The following is a 22,345-nucleotide window of genomic DNA, read 5'->3' as shown; positions in this document are numbered from 1 at the left end:
GTGTGTGTGTGTGTGTGTGTGTGTGTACACGTGAGCAACTACATCGTGGGGGTAGAGGGGTAAACAGCATGTTTGCATTCCTTAATCTGAGTTAATTTGGGAATTATGCATTGCCTTTTAATTATATACATTTGCTTTCCTTGGAAAAGAATTTGAAGCAAATTCATAGAGACGGAAAGTAGATTAGATGTTACCAGGGGCCATGAGGTGGGGCAAAAGGGGAAGTTGTTGCTTCAAAGGCACACAGTTTCATTGGGGGGGAGTCCTGAAAAAGTTTTGGTAACTGCGGCAATGGCAGCACAGCCTTGTAATAAATGCCACTGAATTGTCCACTTAAAAAATGGTTAAAATGGGAAATTTTGCATTGTTTAGATGTTACGACAACAAACTTTTTTTTAATCCTAGATTTAATTGTATCACTAGAAAGAGATGTGATACAGCTGTTGCAGCCTCAGCAGGTACCGTCAGTGCCCTAATAACTCACCCCCCTGTGGAGGTCCCTCCAGAACAGGCGAGCAAAGAGCAGATAATCCTTCAACACTTTGGTTAAAGTATTCTGTGGTTCCTGGAGGTGGTTTCCTGGTGTTATTTCACTTTTTTCTCCTGTGAACACATGGGAACCCTTACTCTGCAAGCACACACCCACAGCGGGCCCGCAGCTGAGGAAAACTGACCTGGGATAGAGACCCTTGCCCTCAGAGGGCCATGTAGGTAACTGCCCTGGCTCTGAGAGCTCTTGGCACTGCTCTAAGGGGGTTGGGGGAAGTCAATGGTTTGTAGGCAAAGCTAGTCATTGAAAGAGTCCCCACATTTCCCCACTTGGCTTTGGCCTGGCGGATCTGCCCCTCGGGCCGGAATTGGATATCAGCTGGGTGCATCCAACATCAGCCAATGCACAGCCTCGTTCCCAGGGCATCCAGGTGGAATGGCTGAGTTCACCCTCCTGAGGTCCCAAGAAGCCCCCGGTGGCTGGAGCTGGGGCCATGAGAGGGCAGAGGTCGCCTTCATCCTTCCAGCTGTGACATCTTGTTAACAGGAATGGCTGGAGGCTCCCAAATCCACATCCTTCCTGCAGGAACAGGCCAGGCAGCGGCATCTCTGAGCCCTCTCTGCCTCCAGGTGGAGGTTAATTGCCAGGAAAAAAAAAAAAGTGCCGTGAGGTCATCGCCACTTAAACAGCTGGCTCCATTTTCCTGTTTGGGCGCCTTGACCTTCATTCAGCCTCCGAACCCTCTGCCCAGAGGCAGCCTAGGCAGCTCAGGCTGGTCTCTCCTCCTGCCACTTGACCCTGGTAGCCACCTGATCCTTCTCTTTTATTGTCGCCACGCTGCCCTGAGAATAGGGCTTCTTCCCACACCCCAAGCTGCCTCGATATCCAGACTGTGGCTTGGCAGGAAGCTTTGGAAACCATCTCTCTCCGATTGCTACTGAACAAAGGCAGTGGATTCTCTTGCCTGATGCGCTCAAATGATCAATTCCTGAGACATCGGGGATCAAAGAGAGAAAAAGTTTATTACTAGGTGGGTAGCAAGAGATAAGATGGCTCATCAGCCCCAAACTGCAGTAAGTCTGATAGTTTCATAGCATTAAAAGATGGGTAGGTTTTAGGAAAATGAGCACAGCAGTCCCAGCTGATGTAACTGGAGGTGATCTGATTATTGAGCATGCACAGATCGATCACATGCTTAGTCACAGAACATGTGTAAGATAATGCGGCCTTAATATGATGATGGGTATGAGTTTTAGTAGTATAATGAGGTTTAGGTGACTTATAAGTTAGAGTCTAAGCTACTGCGCATGTCAGGTGGGCCCATTTTGATTAGATCAAAGATAACTTTGGACTCGGGGTGGGCTAGTTCTAAGCTGACCCAAGGCCCTTCATTAATAAACATTAGGGACTGTCTTTAGTGACTGCAAGACGCTAAAGTTGAAAAACTGGATAAATAGACACAGACAGAGGTTAGTCACAAAGTTTTTACAATCACAAGGGCAAAAGAGAAGGTCTAAACAACCATTATCAGAGATCAAGGCAGCTGGATTACAATTTAGAGATTTCAGGAATTTCCCTCGGTCTACTCCAATATACCAGAAAGCAAAAAAGAATTTCTATATGATGATTCAGTAATCAAAATCATCCCTTGAATCCTAATTTCCTGGTTACATAATCACATAGAATGGTGGAGGAGACAGAAGAGGAAAACCTTGGGAAAGCTCCTTTGGAAGAATGAATCCAATGGAAAATTTCAGCAAGTCCACCTTTATAAAGGTCTTAAATCTTACATCAGGGGTGGCCCCAGCAGGTCCTCAGCTGCCCTGTCTTTTGTGCACCAGCAGATCAGACCCGAGAAACTCCATCTGGAGCTCAGGTCTGCCCCATGTGGTGTAGTCTATATGAAGATTTTTGTTCTAATTAATCAACTTCATTCACAATGAGCAACGTTTCTGTGTATGGTTTGCAGAGGCTCTCATTAAAGGAGGTGTCAGTTTGGTTCACAGGTCTGTGCTGTCCCAGTTTTGTTTTGGATCTATAGTTGTAGAAAATATCCAACTTTGCTTCTAGTTCAAACTGTTCCAATAATACAGTAATTACATATTTAAAGAAAAAACCAAAACCTTTGATACATTGTACGGAGAGGGGGCGGTTAATGTTGGGTCCCTCTTGTGCGTAACAAATTGGTTCCCTCTGTGTTCTGGTTCCAGTTGGTGCATTTCCAGTTTTTTGTATTTTGAAACAGGATAGTTCTTAAGGAGGGCCCTGGGGCAGAAGCTACAAGAGCTTTCTTTGTAGGTCTCATGCCTGGTTCCTATCAAATCAAGATACAGGAGCCGCTTCTGGAAGGACTTGGCAGCCCTGAGTCTGCAGGGGCAGGGCAGTGAGTGGGGAGCAGGTCGGTGAGGCTGTGGTGGAAGTGGTTCTGTTCACTCCAAGGTGACAGAGATTATGAAGACAAAACAAGATGCAGGCAGGGCTAGGAGGGCACACGAGGACCCAAGAGCGTACAGCTGTGAGGAGACAAACAGGGAGACCCAGGAGTCCCAGTGGAGTTCAGAAGCAAAGGGCCCAGCCCTTTTATGGAAGAGGGACCCCTGCCCAGGAGAGGACCCACCTGGAGCGTGACTGCCCCTGCGGCCACTAGGGGACTGAGTGTGGGCCGTGTCCCTGGGGTAGAGTTTCCTTGGATTTCCCATTTTGTCTCTACATCTTCATCCATACATTCCTCCCTGAGGCTGCTCTCTTCTCCTCCACTCTCCTGACATCCTGTCCTTTGGGGAAGCACCTGACACCCTGGGTCCACCTGAACCATGTACCCCCAACATGCTGAATCCACTTAAGTGAGCTCAGCAAGCCCATCTGTCCACCCATCAGCCATTCAGGGGACCAAGAGCAAAGGATGCGCAGCCCAGATTCCTGGTTTAAGTCCTGACCCTGCCATGTACTTGCTGCATTACCTCAGGCAAACTGTTCACCCTCTCCATGCCCACAACTTTCTCTAAAAAATAACGTCCCTGCCCAACCTCCTTTATAAAATAAGGTCCCTGCTGACAGGAGGAACTAACACTTGGGAAAACTGCTACTGCCAAGGGCACCCTCTGTGTACCAGGCTCTGCTTGGAGCTCTGGGTGCTCCAGCCGATCAGGCACTGGCTCCACGGAGGGAAGGCTCATTATTTCCTTGGGGGAAGCAACACCTTTCTTCTGTCCCAACTCCAGAGAACCCTCGTGTTCCTGGAACGGTTAGCCAAGAAGAACAGAAGCATGGGGCCCTGTAAATGTAACTTCTATATTAAATTACAGCCTAACCCAAATAACACACAAACTATCTGAGAACCCATTATTATTACAGCCTTAGTTTAACAGCTCTAGGGAGAACTGGAGAATGCTATAACTACTTCTGTAATAACATTGTTAGAAGTATTACCTTGTAGAATTTCCTTCAAAGCCCTTAGTTTTTGTGAGGATGTGAGCTGAAGCAGTATAGGCTTCATGAATCTTCCTTCGCTCAGGGTAAGCTTCTTCAAGTCTCAAAGCTGCCCTTCCAGGTGGGTACAGAGTAAAACCCCTCACATGCGTCTGTCTGTGTTCAGTTTGGGACTTGTACAGAATAGATAACAGTCCTGCAGTCTTCTTTTTGTTCCTCCCGTGGTGCATTGGGACACATATGCTAATTAAGTCCCAGCACCAGCCGTAGAACCTTAAGGTAAATGTGTAAATGAGGGTTGCTCAACCTTGGTCGGTTCCGTGGACATTTTGGGCCAGATAATTCTATGTTAGTGTTGAATGTGCCTTGTTGAATGCTTGGTAGCAACCATGCAACTCTTACCAGGCCAAGCGCTGGGGGGATAGGGGGCCCCTGAATAGAGGGCACTTGTCCAGTTTACACTAAGGCACTAATGGCTGCCCACTCAGAGCCAGGAAATGGGGGAATCTGGACCCAAACCCAGTCACCGCCCCAGCATCTGCAGGTTTGCAGGCCCTACTCCTCAGAGGCTCCTCCAGCAGAGAGGGCCACAGACCTGCTGTCAGCCTCCCACCTCGCTCAACCTGGGGACCGTCATACCATCCTTAGGCCCAGACAAATGGGGTCCCTGCCTCAGGCCCTGCTCTGTCCTCCTTTACCCAGACCTCTCCCCATGGAGTGAAAAGTTCATGGGTCCAAGGAAAGGTGCCCCCGAGCCCCTGCCCCTGTTCCTACCTAGCCTCATCCCACATGCCCAGAAGCTTGGACCCCTGGCTCCCCCCAGAGCCAATACAGGCCCCCTAAAACTGGACAGCACCCCTGGGTGTGCCCCCTGGCCTGCACTCCACACTCTGACCACACCCAGCTCTCTCCACTTCCCTCTCCAAGGGATAGCCAAAGGGTACTTGATCCTGGAGGAAAAGTGGACAGAACTTTGACAAGTGGCTGGGGGATTTTCCCAGTGCAGGATGGAGCCTTCGGAAGAGGGGAAAGAAGGGAGCAGGGGCATCCATTTGTTCTCTTTTCCCCGGTCCCACAAATGACAGGGGCAGTCCTGGAAACCCTCTGCATCCCTAATAGTGCTGGCTCCAATGCTGAGATGCAGCAGGAGCTCAAAAAATTGCTACCTTAAGTAGAAAGGTAGCCTTGCTCGTGCATGTAAGTTATTTTCCCGTGAAAAGAAATTTCCTGTACCCCTAGGCCCATGCCAGGGCCGTGCTGAGTGCTGTGGGAAGGCGGGTAGATGAGGCTACAGGCCTCAGAAATGGTCAGACAGATCCCCAGCCCTTCCTGCAGTCCCTTCCCCATCACTCATGGGCTGGGCCTGCCCTAGGATCCAGTGACCCGAAGGACCGTGGGCTGTTTCCCTGAGGCGACCTGGTGAATGGGCAGTGCCTGGGGAGTGTCACCACCAGTGCTCAGCAGAACCTGAGCAGGGGCCGAGTGTCCCCAGAATGGGCCCAGTTTCTATCAACAGTGACCCCCTCCCCCTCCCTTCTTTCTCCTCCCCTAGGCCTGTTGCCCTTGACTGCTTGTAGCCTGCTTCATCCCCCTCTCCCTGTCTCCCCCCAGCCTGCTTGGGCCTGCCTGACTCGTGTTTTTTTTATCTGTTTGTTCCTGCAAGAATCCACCAGGGTGAGACAGTGTCCTGAGGGCCTCCCTGACTTTGTAAAGCCAGATGGAAGTAGGGGGTCCGTGGGGCCCTGTGCTTCGGCAGGTCACAGCCGAGTGCACAGCCAGCACCAGCCAGCACCAGCAGCGGAGCCTTAGCGCATGGAGAGCAGCCTCCAGCCTGGAGGAGGCCAGGTGGGCGGGGAAGGGAATTCGGAAACCGCTGCAGGGCCAGGAAGGACAGGGGATGGGTGCCGGGCTGTGCCCGCACACGGACTGCCTCCCCGTGACCTCCACCACTGCAGCCTGCACTGCACATCAGCCACATCTGCTGTCTACACCCCCTGAACAGGGACACCCCATTTCTGCAGTCTCCAGGCTTTTGCATGTACCCTCCCCCCTTCCTGGAATGCTCATTCCTCCTTCTTCATCTTGTAAATGCCAACTCCCCCTTAAAGACTCACTCAGGTGTCACTGCCACCAGGAAGTCTTCTCTGACTGCCCTCCCCAAACAGAAGCCTCCCATAGTTTCTGAGGCTCATCCCATTTTTAGCACAACTTAGTGATTGCTTATTTATCTGCCCCTACCCCTGCCCAATTCTTCGGGGGCAATATCCGCCTTACACTTGACATCTGGCATATAGTTGGTGTAAGTGGATGGATTAATGAATTGACCAGTGAGCAAAGTAGGTACTGGGGAATTCAGTGCCAGCTAAAGCTGATATGTCCAGGACTGCTGGCAAGAGGCGGGAGATGGGTGACAGGGTTCCCAACAGGTATCGCTGCCCACCCACCCCCAACCCCATCATCCCCGCTGCCGCGTTGGGGAAGGGTTTGCCCAAGGAGTCATCTGAAACCTCATCAGCCTCCCGAGGCCTGCTGCCCCGTGTGACTGCCCTCTCTCCCTGCTTCTAGTACTTCTGCCTGCTGCTCGTGATCTTCCTTGTTGAGTTGGTGGCAGGAGTCCTGGCCCACGTGTACTACCAGAGAGTGAGTGGATGTCTCCTCTTCTACCTCTCCCCCGCCAACCCCAGGGGGCAGCAGCATGGGGCGGGGGTGGGGGGGCGGGTAGGAGAATTGGGGTTGGGGAAACTGAGGCTGGGTCCAGCATCTTGTGCCATTCCAGCAGTTCCCTGTGGCATGTGATCCTGCTGTCTTCATGTAGGAGTCAGGGAGTGGGAGTTTCCCGTGGGAGGTGGAAGACCGGAAGAGGGTGAATCCGTCTGTTAAAGACGTCCAGGATTAGATGTGACAGGACCAGTCCTCGCCTGCCTGGACTGGACAGGAGGAAGTGACTGCCCAGGTCCCCTTCGTCCAGGGGAGATGTTTGCCTGGTAGAGACAGTACATCGTTCCAGATGTTTTTAGCCAGGGTCCACATGTTCCAGTTGGTGCCAGTTGTTAATATTTTTGAAAATCACCTCATAATTAAAATAAAATGATTATTTTATTTTAATTATGCTCCCCAGTGTCCAGCATCCTGACCTCCCTCACGTTCCCTGCCATTTCTGGCCTCCTCCCTCGGCCTCTCTCTCAGCTCTGCCCGTCACACCCCTCCCTCACGCCAGGACCCTAACCTTTTGCAACATCCTCTGCATGAACGTCTTCTGGGCTCTCTCCCGCCGATGCATGACTCCGAGCCCACAGTGTCCTGGGGTTAGCCGGCCTGGCTTTGGAGCAGGTCAGCGTCCCAGGGTCCCAGGGTTCCTGAGTGGGAAGGGAGGGGACAGATTTCTTGCTGACGCTGCCTTCTGGCCCTACCGTCCTCAGCTGAGTGACGAACTGAAGCAGCACCTGAACCGGACCCTCACCGAGAAGTACGGGCAGCCCAGGGCAACAGATGTCACAGCCTCGGTCGACCGTCTGCAGCAGGACGTAAGTCCCCTGTGCCGCGGGCTTGAGAGCCAGGCAGACGTGGCTTCAAATCCTGACTCTGTCCCTTTCTGTTTGTGTGATCCTGGGCAAGTTACTTAGCTTCTCTGGTCTTCATTTGTAAAATGTAGTCCACGCGACCTCCTAGGGGTGGGTAAGCATTCAGCAGGATCCCGAATGGAGGAGCCTCCCACTCTCACTCCAGTGGGTCCTGCCCCACAAGTGCCTCCTGATTCCAAATTCCTTTCCTTCTTCCCCCTCTGCCCTCGCCTGCGGCCCCAGCTCCCCCTCCAGTACCTCCTCCACACCCCACCCCCTGCTGTCTTCCGGGTCCGTGGGAAGGAAGCCTGCTGTGCAGGGAGAGGAGCTCTGTTTCTGGCAAGGATGCGGGCCAGGAAGCGCCTCTCCCAGTTCCCTCCATCTGCGTGGGCTGCCTTCCCTCACTCCCCTGGAAGCTGGGAGCCGAGGTCCCTGACAGTGGACGGTGATCTGCAGAGGCACTTCAGTTAGGCGGCCGGCCGGAAAGAGGAGAGACTCTTCTCTTCTTGCAAAGGAGAGACTCAGCAAATCCCCCCAGGGAAGCACTTCCTGCTGAGCCGAGGCAGGGGAGAGGGCTAACACCCCTCAGACCTGTGCCATCCGCTACCACCCCTCTAGCCACACGTGGCTATTGAAAGTTAAATTTAAAATTCCTTGGCCACCCTAGCCATATTTCAGTTGCTCATGAGCCAGAGAAGACCTAGAACATTTCCAGCAACTTCTGTTGGCCAGCGCCACCCCAGGATCCTGTTGGCTCCATGGCTGAAAATCAGAGGCAGCTCCGCCGGCCCACTCTCGGCCCCCTTTTCCCCTCCCCCACCCACTCCATCCTCTCTGCTCCACCCGGCATATTCTTAGACCGTACCCTGGGCTGGGGACCTTGGCCTTTGGACCTGGGAAAGTTAAGTGAGCACAGCTGGTGGGCTGTGAACTCCGGGGCATTCGGGAAGCCCCTGGCACTTCTTCCTGAGCCTCAGGCCCAGTTCCGCACAGGCAGCAGGACTCGCCTCTTCTGAAGGAGCAGCCAGGAGCACACACATTACACACATGGGTGCACACACAACACACACAGGTGAACACACACATACTCCCAAAGTACATGGCCCGGGCCCAGGGAAACCGCACGTAGGCGGCACACACGGCTGGCTGGGCCCATCCAAAAATAAGTTTGTACTTGTTGGGCTTCGCACTGGGGAACAATCAGAGACAAAGAATAGACAGAATCCCTGTTCCCAGTGCAGGGCTGGGCTGGGGAGATCCTCACAGTCGGGAGCAGAGACAATGGGGGGTGGGGGGGCTTCACAGGGGAAACCCCCTGGAACTGGGCCAGGAAGGAGGGGCAGGGCTTGCCCTGGAAGAGAGGGAGGGAGCAGTATGTCGGGGTCGGGGCACGCGGGGACAGGGCGTGGAAGCACACAGCTGAGTATGAGTGTCGTGTGCCTGACCCAAGCACCCAGGGGCATCCGCACCCTGTGGGCACAGGCCTTACCTGTGCCCGGATCATTGAGCTGAGAGCGTGAGGGGCCAGATTCCCAGGCTGCATCTCAGGTATGTGTAGGCTGAGTCCGGAGTTGGGGTGACAGCAGAGCCAAGCCCAGCACCTTGGCTGTACACACCAGCCTGATCACAGAGCTGCTGCTTCCTACCTGCCCCCTCCAGCCTGTCTTCTGGGTTCCTCTTTAATTCCCTTGTAGTCCTGGGTGGGAGGTACTGCCCTTATTCCCATTTTACAGAAGACAAATTAAGGCACAGAGAGGCTAAGTAACTTTTCCAGGTGACACAGCCAGTAACGTGCCACCAACACATCCAGACGCACAGACACACGTGTGGCTCCTAGCACACCCGTGCTAATTCCTGCTCTTTGCATGTGCTGTTTCCATTCTACTTTGCCCCCTGAGACTCCTCCTGGGTTGAATGAACTGAGCCATAGCCTTTTCCTCCTCTGTGCCATGGACAAGTTCCTAGTCTTTCTTGATACTAGATGATCAGCCACTTAAAGGCAGCAGCTGTGTCCCCCTCATGTTGGGAGCCTCAGTGCCTGGCTCTATCTGGGTACACAGTAGGTTCCTAACAAGTACTTGTTAACTGAATTGAACATACCTCTGCCCCCATCCTGGCACGCACACACACACCAGCGTCTCAAAACCACACCTGGTCTGTGCAGGATCTATGAATCTCCCTTCCCCCAACTCAGGCAAGAAATAACCAATTTCTTATGGTCTTTGAATCATTTTAGACCTGGCTGGCCGGTTCAGTCTCAGTCCTGACCGCGTTCGCCTGCCCTGGAGTGACACAGGTGCCCGTGCACACCGGGCCACCTGGTGTCCCCTCCTCGCCTGCCCATGCCGCGACCCTGGGATGCTCTCTCTGCCCTGCAGTTCTCCAGGCTCTGGGCCTGAATGGGGGCCCTGGGAGCGTGGGCAAGGCTGGGCCTCCGTCCTGGTACGCCGCCTTCCCAAGTGACCAGGGAACCATCCCCTGGCAGTTTGTGCCCTGCCCACGTTTCTGTCGCCCAGGAGTCCTCACCCCACCAGCATCCATCTCCCCCACCTCTTCTCTCAGACCCTCCCTGCCTCCCCAGACACCCAGCGCAATCTCCTTAAAGGGCTTGGGTGGAGGGAAAAGATAGCAAAGGAGATGTCCTGCCGCCAGCCAGCTCTCTGCTCAAAGCAGGGCAAGGACACCACAGGGAGAACGATAGGGGCTGGTCCAGTATTTGGATAACATGTCCCGGTGTCCCTGGGAGTCTTGGGAGACCTGGGACTAAGGGGTCGGAGGAGTACCGCCAGGGCACCTCTTTCATCTCTGGCCTCTGCTCCCCACCCCCCGCGCTCCCTCTCCAGTTCAAGTGCTGCGGGAGCAACAGCTCGGCCGACTGGCAGCACAGCACCTACATCCTGTCACTGGAGGCCGAGGGCCGGAGGGTGCCCGACAGCTGCTGCAAGACCCTGGTGGCTCGCTGCGGCCAGCGGGCCCACCCCTCCAACATCTATAAGGTGGAGGTGAGCAGCCAGAGTCATGCGGTGGGGCTTGGAAGGGACCCCCTGGGGTGGATTGGGGCAGGGTGGGGGCAGAACATATTTATTCACCAATCACGGGGATCACCGCACCTGGGGCCTTCAAAGGTCTCTACAAAACCCTAAGGACAAGCGGCTCACACCATGGCCTGCCTCCTGGGGCCACCCACGAAGCCTGCAAACAATTCCAAGGCTGGGACCAGACCCCTGAACTCCCTGGCGTTTCCTCCGCCTCCAGTGAATGGTGGGGAGTAGCTAGTCCTGCCCTCCCTGCAGCCCCTGGCTCCAAGGCGCACCTAACCTGCCGTTCCCTTACAGGGAGGCTGCATCACCAAGCTGGAGCAGTTCCTGGCCGACCACCTGCTGCTCATGGGGGCGGTGGGCATCGGGGTGGCCTGCCTGCAGGTGAGTTGGGGTGGGGCTGGGGGAGTAGGAGAGGGGCTGTCTGGAAGAGCCCCCGCCCCTTCTCCCATTGACTCCAAGCTCAAAGAACCCACCCTTCGCATGCCCCTGCCCTCCCCCCCCAGCCTCCGCCCCTCATTTCCTTTCCTCTCCCCTTTGCAGCCAAGGGCGGATCCCACGGTCAGTCTCCTCCCACCGGGAACTTGAAGGAAAATGTCTGGGGGCCTGGGGGTAAATTGAACTTATGAGGCACAGGGACTGGGAGGAGTGTGAGTGTGAGCTCAGGTATGCTCCTGCACTGTGCCTGTGCACGTGGGCATGTGTGTGTGCACAGCCTGCTGCAGCTGCCTGCGTCTGGGATAAGTGTGGATGTGGACGCTTTGTGCACGTGTGTGTATGTGTGCAGACCGGCACGCCTCCCTCTGTGCATGTGTGGCGTGTGTACACTCCCTGGGGGACACCCAGCTTTCGGTCCTGAGCATGCTCGTTTCTCTCTGCTCCGCGCCCCTCCCCCAGCTGCCTCCCAGGAAGTCAGCGTCACTTTCACTGGCTGCTCCAGTCGAGGGTCAGAAGGAAGGATTCAGGAGGGACCCCTTAGCGGCCGGGACAGATGCGGCAAGCGAGGGCCCCTGCAGACCCCATGCCCACCTCGCCCACCCCTCCTGCTCCTCTCCGGTGGGGACTGTCCTTCTAGAGGGAGCGCAACTGTCCTGAGGTGCTAGCTGCCCTTCCAGGCACAGTCCAGGGAAGGGGTGAGAGCGGCAGCTTTGCTGTCAGAACTAACTCCAGCCCTGGCTCTGCTCTGCTCCTTTGTGACCTTGAGTGTTCCCTCAGCCTCCTCAGCTGAAAAATGCGGATCCCTGTCCCACCATGCCAGGTCTAAACAAGAACAGGCAATGCCCATGGCCCACGTGCAGCGCCTGGCCTGGGCAGTGCCCTCTGTCGTGGCAGCTAGCTGTAGGCAGGTGTCTGTAGACTTCAGAGCATTTCCAGACACTTTCTCTCATTGGATCCTCACAGCAACCTGAGAGCCAGGCCAAGGCAAGTAGTACTGCTTTCCCCATTTTACAGATAAGAAAACTGAGAACCAGAGAGGCAACTTAGCCAAGGTCTCAGAGACTGAACTGGCACCCAAGGCTCCTGCTATTGGTCTTCTGCTCCTTCAAATTCCCTCCTGAACATAGAACTCCATGGAAAAGAGAAGCAGGGGCTGGTGGCACCAGCTGGCTTGGAGAGATGTCAGGGCAGGGTGCTTTCCCGATTGGCGTGCTGCCCACCACATCAGTCCAGGGGGCTGAGGGTTGCAGGTACAGCCTAGAAGGCAGGGAAAAGCAGCCTCTGTCCTGCAGGGAGACTCACCTTGGTTCTGCCTCCTCCAGCTTTGTGACCTGGATCTGGTTGTTTCATCTCTGTGCTTCAGTTACTCAGGAGTAAAATGGGGCTAATTATGCCTGGTCTGATTGCTTAGTGTGAGGATTAGAGATACACATCCAAAGTGCAGAAAGCAGGTGTTCTGTAAAGGGTGCCATCGTTATTTTTATTATTTCTACTTGGGCGTCCTGTCTCTCAAAAAACCAAAATTGCCTTCCTCTATTCCCCACCCAGTCTGGCTTGCCACTGGTCACCTTCTCACAGTCAGGGAGTCCGAGGTGGTGGGAGGTAAGAGTCCCTCTTTTGTGCATCTTCCGGGCAGGCCTGCTGTCCCATATGCTGAGCCACAGCGGCTCTCCAGTCGGCGCTGAGGAAGGGGCTCCTGGCTCAGCCGAGTTTTCTGGAAACCTGCTGTCTACCACCGGTATTGAAGGGCTGGATGAGTGGTTTCATGTCAGCTTGGTGACAGTCTGGACCACACTCTGCCCATTTTTTTCCTGACCTCGCTGGCCTCAAAGGCCTGTAGAAGCCGCAGGAAAGTGCAGTGAGGCTAAGGGAGGGCGTGGGACTGAAGGCTCCCTGAGCCTGTGGTCCAGGTGGACCCACAGCTGCTGTGTAAATGGCAGGGAGGCCATGTCATGGGCAGCGTGCCCGCAGGTCCACAGATGCCGCACACAATCCCCCATTCTGAAAAGTCTCAGCTCCTCCCTGGCTCATCGTGGAACGCTCTGAGTCTACCCAAGAGGGAGCTTCACCCAGCCAGAGCTGTGCAGCTCAGCCCCACTGAGGCCAGCCCTGCAGCGGCAAAGCATCGGGTTAGGGCTCCCTCTGCCGGCCAGTACTGGGAGCCAAGCTGCCCTCAGCCTTCAGGAGGTCCTCGAGAAGAGCTCAGCCCAGGCCCCTCTTGCCACACTCAGAATCACCCTCCCAGCCAGAGCAGATACCAGGAGACTTCCCTGCACACCCAGTGGCACTAGCCTGGCACCTCAATAATATATAAACCCAAGATGATACCGTATATTTCTCTGCTCCCCAGCAGCTAGAGGAAATCCTGCTCAGAAGTCAGAGGACCTGGATTCTGAACATATTTCCACCTCCCACTTGCTGTGTGACCTTGGGGAATTCACATTCCTTCTTTGAACCTTGGTTTGCTTACCTATAAAATGGAGGTATTGGACTGGATTTGTTGTTTTGGAGGACTTTCTAAGCAGCAGCATCCTCTAATACGATAGAAATCTCCCAGGAGACCCCGGTGCATTGAACGTAGAGGGTGAAAATGCTCAGGTTGAGGCGCGGGTCAGGGACAGGAGACCAGCCTAGTGTGACAGCTTTCTCCTCACTGCTGTCTGTGACCCTGAGGCCGTGAGGGCTTCAGATAGAGTTTAAAACTGTATCTCTAAGGAGCCCATACCTAAAGAAACTTTTAGCTCCAACATTCTGCAATTTTCCGGTAAGGAGCACACCTTAGTGACCACTTATCTTGAAATAGATGTTCTACAACATCCTGGAATGTTAAAGCAGATGGTTTGTGAGCATTCTGAAACCCCAGCAGGAAATGCAGTGAGGATAATGAATACTGGTTTTAGCCGTGCTCTTAATAACATGGCACTTGGTGTGTTGTGGACGGTGGGCCAAGCACTTAATAGGCTCCAGAGAAATTGTGGGGGGGGGCTGGGATAAGCAGATGAAGAGTACAGGTGAGAGGGTTAAGATCAGCCCAGCCCAGGGCCTCCCACAGCAGGCGGTGGCCTTCTGACACCAGATCTGTAACGTTGTCCTCGGTGACTTCGGGGAGGACCCAGGAAGCAGGCGCCTCAACTCTGATAATTGGCCAAATCTGCAAGGATGGCTGGCTTGTCAGATGACCAAACCAGGATAGAAAACTGGGCCCTTCCCATTCCAATCTATATCTAGGCCACAAAGACACGTGTTCAAAGTCACCCAGCCACAGAGGTTGAGCCAGCTGGAACCCAGTGGGCTCTGGGTCTCTGGTGAGTAGGCTCCAGAAGCTCCCTGCTTCAGGGTAACTGGGAACATCTAACTAAAAAGGATGTAGTGGCCCAGCTCCCGCTTCCTACTGCCGCCTTCCCAGGCCATGCAGAGGAGGCAGAAGAGCAAATCCTCTTGGCCAGCCTTGTATCAAGTGCCTGCCATGTGCCCAGTGCCGGGACCACCCCAATAGGAGGGGTGCAGTCCCTTCTCCCAGCAAACGCTCATTCGCGGGGAAGACTCAGACATGTACTCCAGCAGTTACAGTGTGGTCTTAGGTGCTGTTGTTCATGAGGGGGCCACAGAGTTTGTGGGGGCACCAGCCAGTCATGGGCAGTCAAGGAAGGCTTTCTGGAGGAAATGCCATATAATTCAAACCTGAAGGAGTTTGCCAGGGTGAAGGACCAGCATGTGCAAAGCTTTGGCTGGCCAGGCTCCCCTCACAGATTGGTGAGGGGAGGGGAGGGCAGTATCCTGGGGTCCCTGGGGAGCCATGCCTGGCCTCTTGAAGGCTCAGGAGGCAGGAGGACTGGGTTTATATTTCTAGCATATTCAGCAACACAGGGAGCCCTAAGAAGGGGTAGGAGCTGTGGTGATGGTTCCTTTAACATGTCATCCTAAGTTTTAAAGAATCTCAAAGGGAAGGCCCCGGACTAGTGCACAGGCTGGAGCTTTCCCTATTGAATGAGGGAGAATCTGAGGCTCAGAGAGAGTTGAATCTGTACCCAAGATTCAAAAGCCCAAGCATCCCACCACCAACCCAACATTTCCACACGGATGGGATGGAAACACATTTCAGAGCCCAGAAAACTCAGAAGACAGCTGAGATTGGGATTTGCAGATCATTAAAAAGGAAACCAAATGATCAGTTTGGAATGACTTCCCAGAGCCTCCCTGCCTCTTCCTTGATGCTCTCTGATGACAGCCAGGTGCTGGCTTAGAAACCTAGCAAGGAGCTAAAAGCATGGTGACCGCCCTGTTCACATGTCCCATGTATAGTCTGTGTGCTGTGTCCAGATGGACAGCCAGAAGATTGGGCCTGGCCAATCCCATCCTCTGCCACCTCTAGCCCCTGTGGTTAACATGCCTTATGCAGCCTCTGCTCACCCCCATGCTGGAGGCTCAGAGCCGTCCCTGCAGCCTGGTTTCTATCTGTCCTCGATAAGGAATATACTGATGCTTACTTGGGGGTCTGGTTTGCCCTTTTGCATGATCAGGGTGGTGCGTGCATGCACATGCGTGTGTGTACACGTGCACACACATTGATGGGAGCATCCATTAGCCCTCTGCATGAATCAGGCTGGTATGTGCATGCATGTGTTTATGTGTGTGCATGTACACACCCATTGACGAGAGCATCCTCTAGCAGTCTGCGTGAATCAGGGCTCCAGGCCCACATGCCTCCCCACTTACTATGCCTTTCCCGGGAGGCAGCCTGGGAATGCCCATCTCATCCACATAATTACACACATAATGGAGCACCGGTGATCTCCCCAGCACGAGACGTAGACTGTAAAAGCCATGGATTCAGTATTTGCAACCAAGTCTGTTTTGGTCCAACAGTCCTTTTCTAGCCTCTTCCTTAGCAAGGATCACAAATAACCACCCCACGGTCATCAAACCATGAGGAGGAGATGGGGTCAAATTCATGCTGCATGACACTTAGGTGGGTTGGCTACGCCAGCCACCTGCTTAAAGCCAGGGGAGATGAGATAAACTCTTAAGCTACCTTTCAACCCATAACGCTGAGTCTCTGGGGTGGATTAACACTTCTCTTAGCAGCAGCTGGGGAAACTGTGTTCATAGTTCTCCTCTGTCCTCACCTCTCATCCAAATTGGGCTAGGATGAGAGGAATAAGGAAGGGGGAAGAAGATGGGCTCATCCTGTGCTACCTCCTTAAGCCAGCCTTGCAAAGAGACACCAAGTGCTTACTAGCCCATAAGCATCTTCATCAGTCTGTCCTCCTCTCCAAAAAGGGCACAGGTTAGACCTGTCCCCTTGCATCCAAGTTTGCTCTGGCATGGTCAGCTCAGCAGCAGCTATTTGAAAAATCTGGGAAAGTTGGGGCATTGTTTCCTGTACTTGGAAAAATCCCACGTGCCAGAAGACATGTTGTTAGCTCCCCTAACAACAGACTTTCCTTTCCTGTGGGTGGAGAGTCGAGATTCAGTGGCAGGGGTGTGGCCACAGACGTGAGGCTCCTTGGTCCCCTCGCCGGAGACCAGACCCATCTCTCATCTCCTGTCCTCAGTGCATTCCTGGGTGAGAGGGAGGAGGCAAAGGAGAAAGGAAGAAGTGGGCAAATGAAGAGATGAGTGGAAGAGTAAAGGTTCTGTGCGATTTAGAAAAGGAAGAAGTGAACCCCTAGGAGGAAGGTGGTCTTCCCGAGGCTGCCTGGGCTTTGGACAGTTTGCAGGTTGGCCCCTCTCATCCAGCAAGTGGGTGCTGATGTAGGGGCTGTCGGTCAGAACTCCTAGGGCCTGGGTGTGGTCTCCCCTTCTAAGCTGATTTGTATGAGCTGGGGACAGCCCTGGTTGAGACTCTCAGAGCCTCAGTTTCCCCAATGGCTTCTGAAGACCAGGCAGAGAATTCACTTTGGGCCTTGGTTTTGCTGCAAGATGCAGATGGATTCATTCCCGGAGAAAAAGGGAGCCTCGGGCAGCTCTACTGAAGAAATGAAGATATTACCACTTGGGATCAAATTGTATCAGGGGACCTCAGGAGAAGAGCCGGGAACACAGCGTCTGACCAGGAGCTTGTTAGAAATGCAGAATCTCAGGCCCCTATCCTGTCTACTGATTTATAATCTGGGATTCTTGTGCATGCGATATGAAGGACACTGTTCTTGGGTGCCCTGCCCCCAAACCAGCACCTCTGGGAGCTTGTTAGAAATGCAGAGTCTTGGGCACCAGCCCAGACCTGCTGGATGGGAATCTGCCCTCTGGCGTGGCCCCAGGTGACTGGCAGGGACAGCTCTGCTCCAGGGCACCAGCGGGCAGGCAGCTTCTTGGAGTTCTGGTTTCTCTTTAATCCTCCGCTCTCTCCCCGGCAGATCTGCGGGATGGTTCTCACCTGCTGCCTGCACCGGAGGCTCCAGCTGCATTTTTACTAATGACCAACCACATCCCCCTCCTCCGCCTGTCACCAGGACCCATGCCCACATCCCATGCCAGCTCTGCACACTCAGCCTCAGCTCCGCTAGAGCCACAGACCCCCCTACCCTGTGCCTAGCCATTGGGAACCCACGAAGTGCCTGAGACCCCTGCTCCTGCTGAACCTACCCGGGCCAGGGTCCCGTGGGCCACTCCACCACTCCCGAGTATTCACTGCCAAAAGCCTTGGGCCCTCCTCGTCTCCTGCGCTGGGAATGGGTGTTCTCTCTTACAAGCTACAGCCCCTCCTGTGCAGTGCCTCTAGGCAGGCCTCGTGGGCTCTGCTTTCTTTCCCCTCCAGGAAATGCATGAGGGTGGGGTGTGGAGGGCTGGCTCTTCCCCCAGCTGCCCACCCCCGACAATGCTGTCTCCCCCGAAAGCCACGTCCTAACAGCCTGGTTCGTTCCTGCAGGGGCTGGGGTCGGTAGCCATGGGCTGGGTGGAGGTGCCACGGTGGATGTGCAGGAAGCAGGGTGTGGGTAAGCTGACACAGAGCCCTCAGCCCTCCCAAGAGAGAGAGCCCCTGTGGGGCGATGGGCCCAAGCCCCAGCCTCCCATGTATTTTAGCGCTGACCAGAACATGCCCCTTCAGGGATCTCCTGTATGTGGCCAGATTTTTTTAAATCATCTTCCGCTCTTAAATGGGTATAAAAATCCTCCCTGATGAGACCAGACTCTCAGACCCTGCAAACTCAAAGCCACTGAGAAGGAGCGCTGAGTTTAGGGTTCTCTGCCAGAATGTGCCTTTCCCAGGGTCCCCTCACCTGAACGTGTGGCCAGCACCCTGAGCCCTCCCCCATGGGGCCTCCCTCAGTTTCCCCTTTCCACCCATCCCAGAGTGAACGCACCCCTTTTCTTTGCTTGTTCCCTGAGTTAGGTAGTGAATTTTCAGAAAACAAATGTGCCCAAATACTAAGGGAGAACAAAAGAAGTATCTTTCTAGAAAATAAGAGTGGAGGCGCTGGCGGTCAGCTGTTATGAGCGGGCAACAAAATATTGCACACCAGGCTTCCGGACCCCTAGGTCTGCACTTCAGCCCAGGACGGGTCCCGCTTACTTTCCACCAAACGAAAGAGCATCACCTGTCATTGCTAGGACCAAGGCCGCAAATGGCCAGCTCGCGTCTGAGGATCCCAGCTCTTACTGCCCAGAGCAGACTGGTGAGGAACAGCCTCCCGGCCGCCCCTCGCTGCCTGTCACCAACCTGGCCTTGAGTTTTACAGAAGCGACATCCTGAGGACAGGAACCATCCACGTGGACAGAGGAAAGAACAGCCTCCTCTAGTCCAGGGACTCTCCAGGGGCTATTTGGAACCTGGGTGGGTTTATCTTCTCTGCCTGGAAGGCCCTGGGGTTGTCAGTAGAAGTTCCCTAAGAAAGGAGACCAGCTTTCCCAGCAACCACAGGCTGCACCAAGGCCAAAAGAAATGGTTTTGTGGTTATCTTTGCTACCCTCCAACTTTCCTGGGATTCATGCAGATAATCCAAAAAAAAAAAAAAAGGCATGACTCCCAACTCCCTGGAGGGCTAGGTCAGACCAACAAGTCTTACAGAGTAGGGCTGAAAAAGAAAGAGGGGCGCGGGGCTTGTGCCGTGACCTTCCTGCTATGGCACTTCGGGCCGGGGGCAGAGAGACACTGAGGCCATCTACATAGCCGTCCCTGCTGGGCTCCTTTAACTCTTCACCCAGGTCAGCTGGGCTCAGGGAGATGGGAGACAGTGGGTGATAGGCCAGAGATAAAACTCCCCTGCACTCCAGGTATCTTTTGCACAATATTGTCCCTGGGGCAAAGCCCAGGAGAGCCTGGCTCAACTGCCCCCCACCCCACTTGTTGGGTCCTGCTGGCCTGACCAGGAGCATTAGTAGCTGTGATCCCTGCCCTGGGCACCATCCAGCCCAGACCGCCACTGTGGGGATGGCTGGTCCGCCCTGCGGAGGGTAAGGACAGCGCAGAGCAGAGATGTGATCTCCTGGCTCATGCCAGATGGCCTGGGAAGTAAGACAGGGTCAGAGGAAACCACAGCCCAGAGCATGGCAGTGATCCGCCGAGGGCACACAGAGGCCCGGCACCTGCACGGTGGCTGCAGCTGCAGGCGAGGTGCCCCTCCTTGCCGGCGAGGGTGCAGCTCTGTGCCCGGAATGGCTTCCTCCCCAGGCCCCTGCTTGGAGGCTGGCACGGCCATCAGTCCCTTGGGGAGAGGGAAGGACGCTCCTGTTGGTCATCGTCGGCCCTGGCACCTGAAAAGAAGCTGGCGTTTCGGAGAGGTCTGCAAGCATCCAGTGCCTGGACTTCCCTACCAGGCAGCCGGCACGTCCTCACCCTGAACTCGCCTCTCTGCCCTCCCGGCCCCTCGGCTCCTAGGGCGGGTGCCCAGCAGGCTGACACAGCCCCTGAGCCCTCCAGATGACCTGTGTTTGGGGGAAGGCAGGAACGAAAATCAGCCCTAGAGAGGCGCTGAGGCTTGTCTCCGATCCCTGAGGCCATTCGTTTCCTCCCTCCTTCTGCATTGTCTAGCACCAACTCCGGGGGCCCCACGGGCACAGCGGTTTGGGGGTGTCTCTTCTGTGCTCAGCTAGAATGCGTTTGTCACCATAGTAATTATCTTATAGCTCTCTCAGTGAGGAAGAGTTTCCCCCATCGGATGTTCCCTGGGTTGAGACTCAGAGAAGTGAGACACGTGACAGTAGTCACGCCGTTGCCAGCCCCGGCCACATGAGAGCCAGGGGCTGGGCGGGAACCCCTCCCGGGGCATCCTGCAGCTCTTCACCTCTGTGTAGTAAGCTGTTGCGCTGACATTCAGGACCAAAATGACCCTCAGGGGGTCACTGTCGAACACAGCGCCTCAGCACCCCTCCCGGGGTTGGAGGGACTATCCGGCAGGGCCTCGGCACCGCCTGCCCCGTGTGTTTGCAGTCAGGGAGAAGCCTGGCTTCTTTCAGGCTGACAGCGGGAGCCGGGTGTCATCTCAGGGTCTCAGGTGCCTATGCTGATGCCCTCCTGGAGTGACCAGGGGGCGGCTCTCAGCTCTCAGGCCAGTGCTAGCCCGCGCATCAGGTGGGGATCTTTGTCTGGGGCATGGGAGCTGGGGAGGGAGCAGGAAGTGGGGGGTTGCTGGGTGGGGGAGAAGACCCAGAGGCCCCGTGTACACAGAGCAGGCATGGGTCGGGAGGAGGGTGCCCTGGGTGGGTGCTGCTGACCACCTCCCCCGCAGGTGCGCCCTGGCTGCACGCGTTCCCCTCACCTGCACTGATGCACCCGGTGGGGTTTCTGGCTCAGGGAGCTCATGGCCTGGAACCCCACCCAGCCACCCAGCCCCATGCCCAGCCAGAGGCAGCTAGACCTGAGGCCCCAAGGAGGGGCGGGGGGTGTAGATGTGCATGCTGTGCCCCCAGGACCCTCCTGCCCAGAGCCCGTTTTGATCTGGTTATCTGGCACTCTGACCCCACCCTCAGAGCTCTGAGTTAGTGCAAGTGGATTGGAGTGCTCTCTCCCTACCACCCACCCCACTGTCAGCCACACAAGCCTCTTCCACCTAATGGCCACTTTGCGGGCGGAGAAAGCCTGCTTCTAGGACAACCTTTTGTGTCGCTGCTGGGCCGCGCTCATAGCAGCCGCAGACAGGACGCTACTTTCTAAGCAGCAGGAGTTGGGGTGGGGAGTGTCTACCAAGATCCCACATGATGCTGATGCTGCTGGCCCTGGAGCCACACTTTGAGGACCACAGCCTTAGACCACAGCTCAGAGGAGGACACTGTGCCCCCTTCCCTCGTAACTCACGGCCCTCGGGGTTCAAATGTCCCTCAGTTGTCTAGCTTGAGCTCCAGTGTAGCAGCATGGGACCATGAACCCATGAGATTCGTGGGGAAAGGGTGGCCTAGGGGTAGCCCCTTGCCATGCTCAGCAGTTCACAGATGACAGCAAAGGGCCCCTGATGCTGGGTGTCCCCGTAGCACCTGCCTGCCCTGAGCACTCTGCCAGTGGGGCTGTGGCCTTGGCAGGGGGACCACATGCCTCGGTCCTCTTCCTGGAAGGGGACAAGTTATACTGCTCACCCCCAGCCCTGATTTCCCAACACCATCTCTGCGCCTTGGGAGAGGCCCTGTAAGTCCTAGTTGCTCCCATGTGCCCTGGACACCCAGCCCTCAGAGCTGGCCTTGTGCCCCCTCCCTCTCCCCAAAGGAGAAGGATGCCTGGGGGGGGGGGGGGGCGCTCTCCCTCCTACTTATGCGCCCGAGACACTCCCATTAAGTGCCACAGAGAATTCCAGGCAGTCCAGTGTTAGTGAGTCCAGATGGGCCCCTGGATAGGAGTCAGAACAATAGTCTAGAAATAATGAAGTTGCCTTAATTTCTATAGAGAAATTGTTCCGGTTGTGACTACGCCCCTCTCCTTAACTGAAGCGAGTGTAAGCCCAACTTCCCGTGCTAGGGGGCATGGTAATAAAGGAATTGCATCCAGCGCTGCCTTCTGTTGCTCTGATTTCTCTCCTCCTTGGGGAAATCCCAAGCCATGGGTCATCAAGTAGTTGCATCCCAGAACTGCACACTACAGCCAGATGTCAGCCGTGGCTGTATACCTCCCCTATTGGTAATGCACACTGATTAAGTCCTGCTTCCCCATCTTTCATCAAACTCATCATTTATTTGTTTGAACTGAGCCTCTCTTGCCTATGCTGGTCGTCAGCTCCAGGCAGCAAGCAACAGCCAGGCTCAAGCAAGTTTGCTTTCTGTCTTTGGTCAGTCAGTGTTTTCACACCATTCACCATGGTGCACAGCCTCTGTTAATGACCCTGTGGCTGGTTCTTCCCTGCTGTGGCCAACACCCTCTGCTCGGCTCCAGCACATGCAGTATTTGGTGAGGGGTTGGGGGCAGGGCGCTCCGTCTGGCCCGGCATCAGGCTCCCGGCGAGCTTGTCAAGCTGAGACGCACACCT

At 55.1% G+C, this 22,345-nt stretch overlaps 1 protein-coding gene across 5 annotated transcripts in view; it reads left to right on the top strand.

Moving 5' to 3' along the window:
* TSPAN11 (tetraspanin 11) overlaps positions 1-21,869 on the top strand; it is a 90,884-nt gene extending 69,015 nt beyond the window's left edge. For 4 of the 5 annotated variants that reach the window (XM_077169709.1, XM_077169712.1, XM_077169711.1 and 1 more), the window contains 5 exons: positions 6,485-6,559; positions 7,339-7,443; positions 10,323-10,481; positions 10,815-10,901; positions 17,312-21,869. In XM_077169709.1, the coding sequence (XP_077025824.1) occupies positions 6,485-6,559; positions 7,339-7,443; positions 10,323-10,481; positions 10,815-10,901; positions 17,312-17,371 (486 nt within the window). In that variant the 3' untranslated portion in view covers positions 17,372-21,869. Of the gene's footprint in view, positions 1-6,484; positions 6,560-7,338; positions 7,444-10,322; positions 10,482-10,814; positions 10,902-11,060; positions 11,184-17,311 lie in introns of all 5 variants that reach the window. The other variant, XR_013179479.1, reaches the window with a different exon arrangement.
* The last annotated feature ends 476 nt before the right edge of the window (positions 21,870-22,345 follow it).

Source organism: Tamandua tetradactyla, chromosome 7 (genome assembly GCF_023851605.1).
Source record: "Tamandua tetradactyla isolate mTamTet1 chromosome 7, mTamTet1.pri, whole genome shotgun sequence".
Classification (NCBI taxonomy): Eukaryota; Metazoa; Chordata; class Mammalia; order Pilosa; family Myrmecophagidae; genus Tamandua; species Tamandua tetradactyla.
The sequence above is the reverse complement of the archived record's forward strand: the minus strand, read 5'-3'. Positions and strand labels throughout refer to the sequence as shown.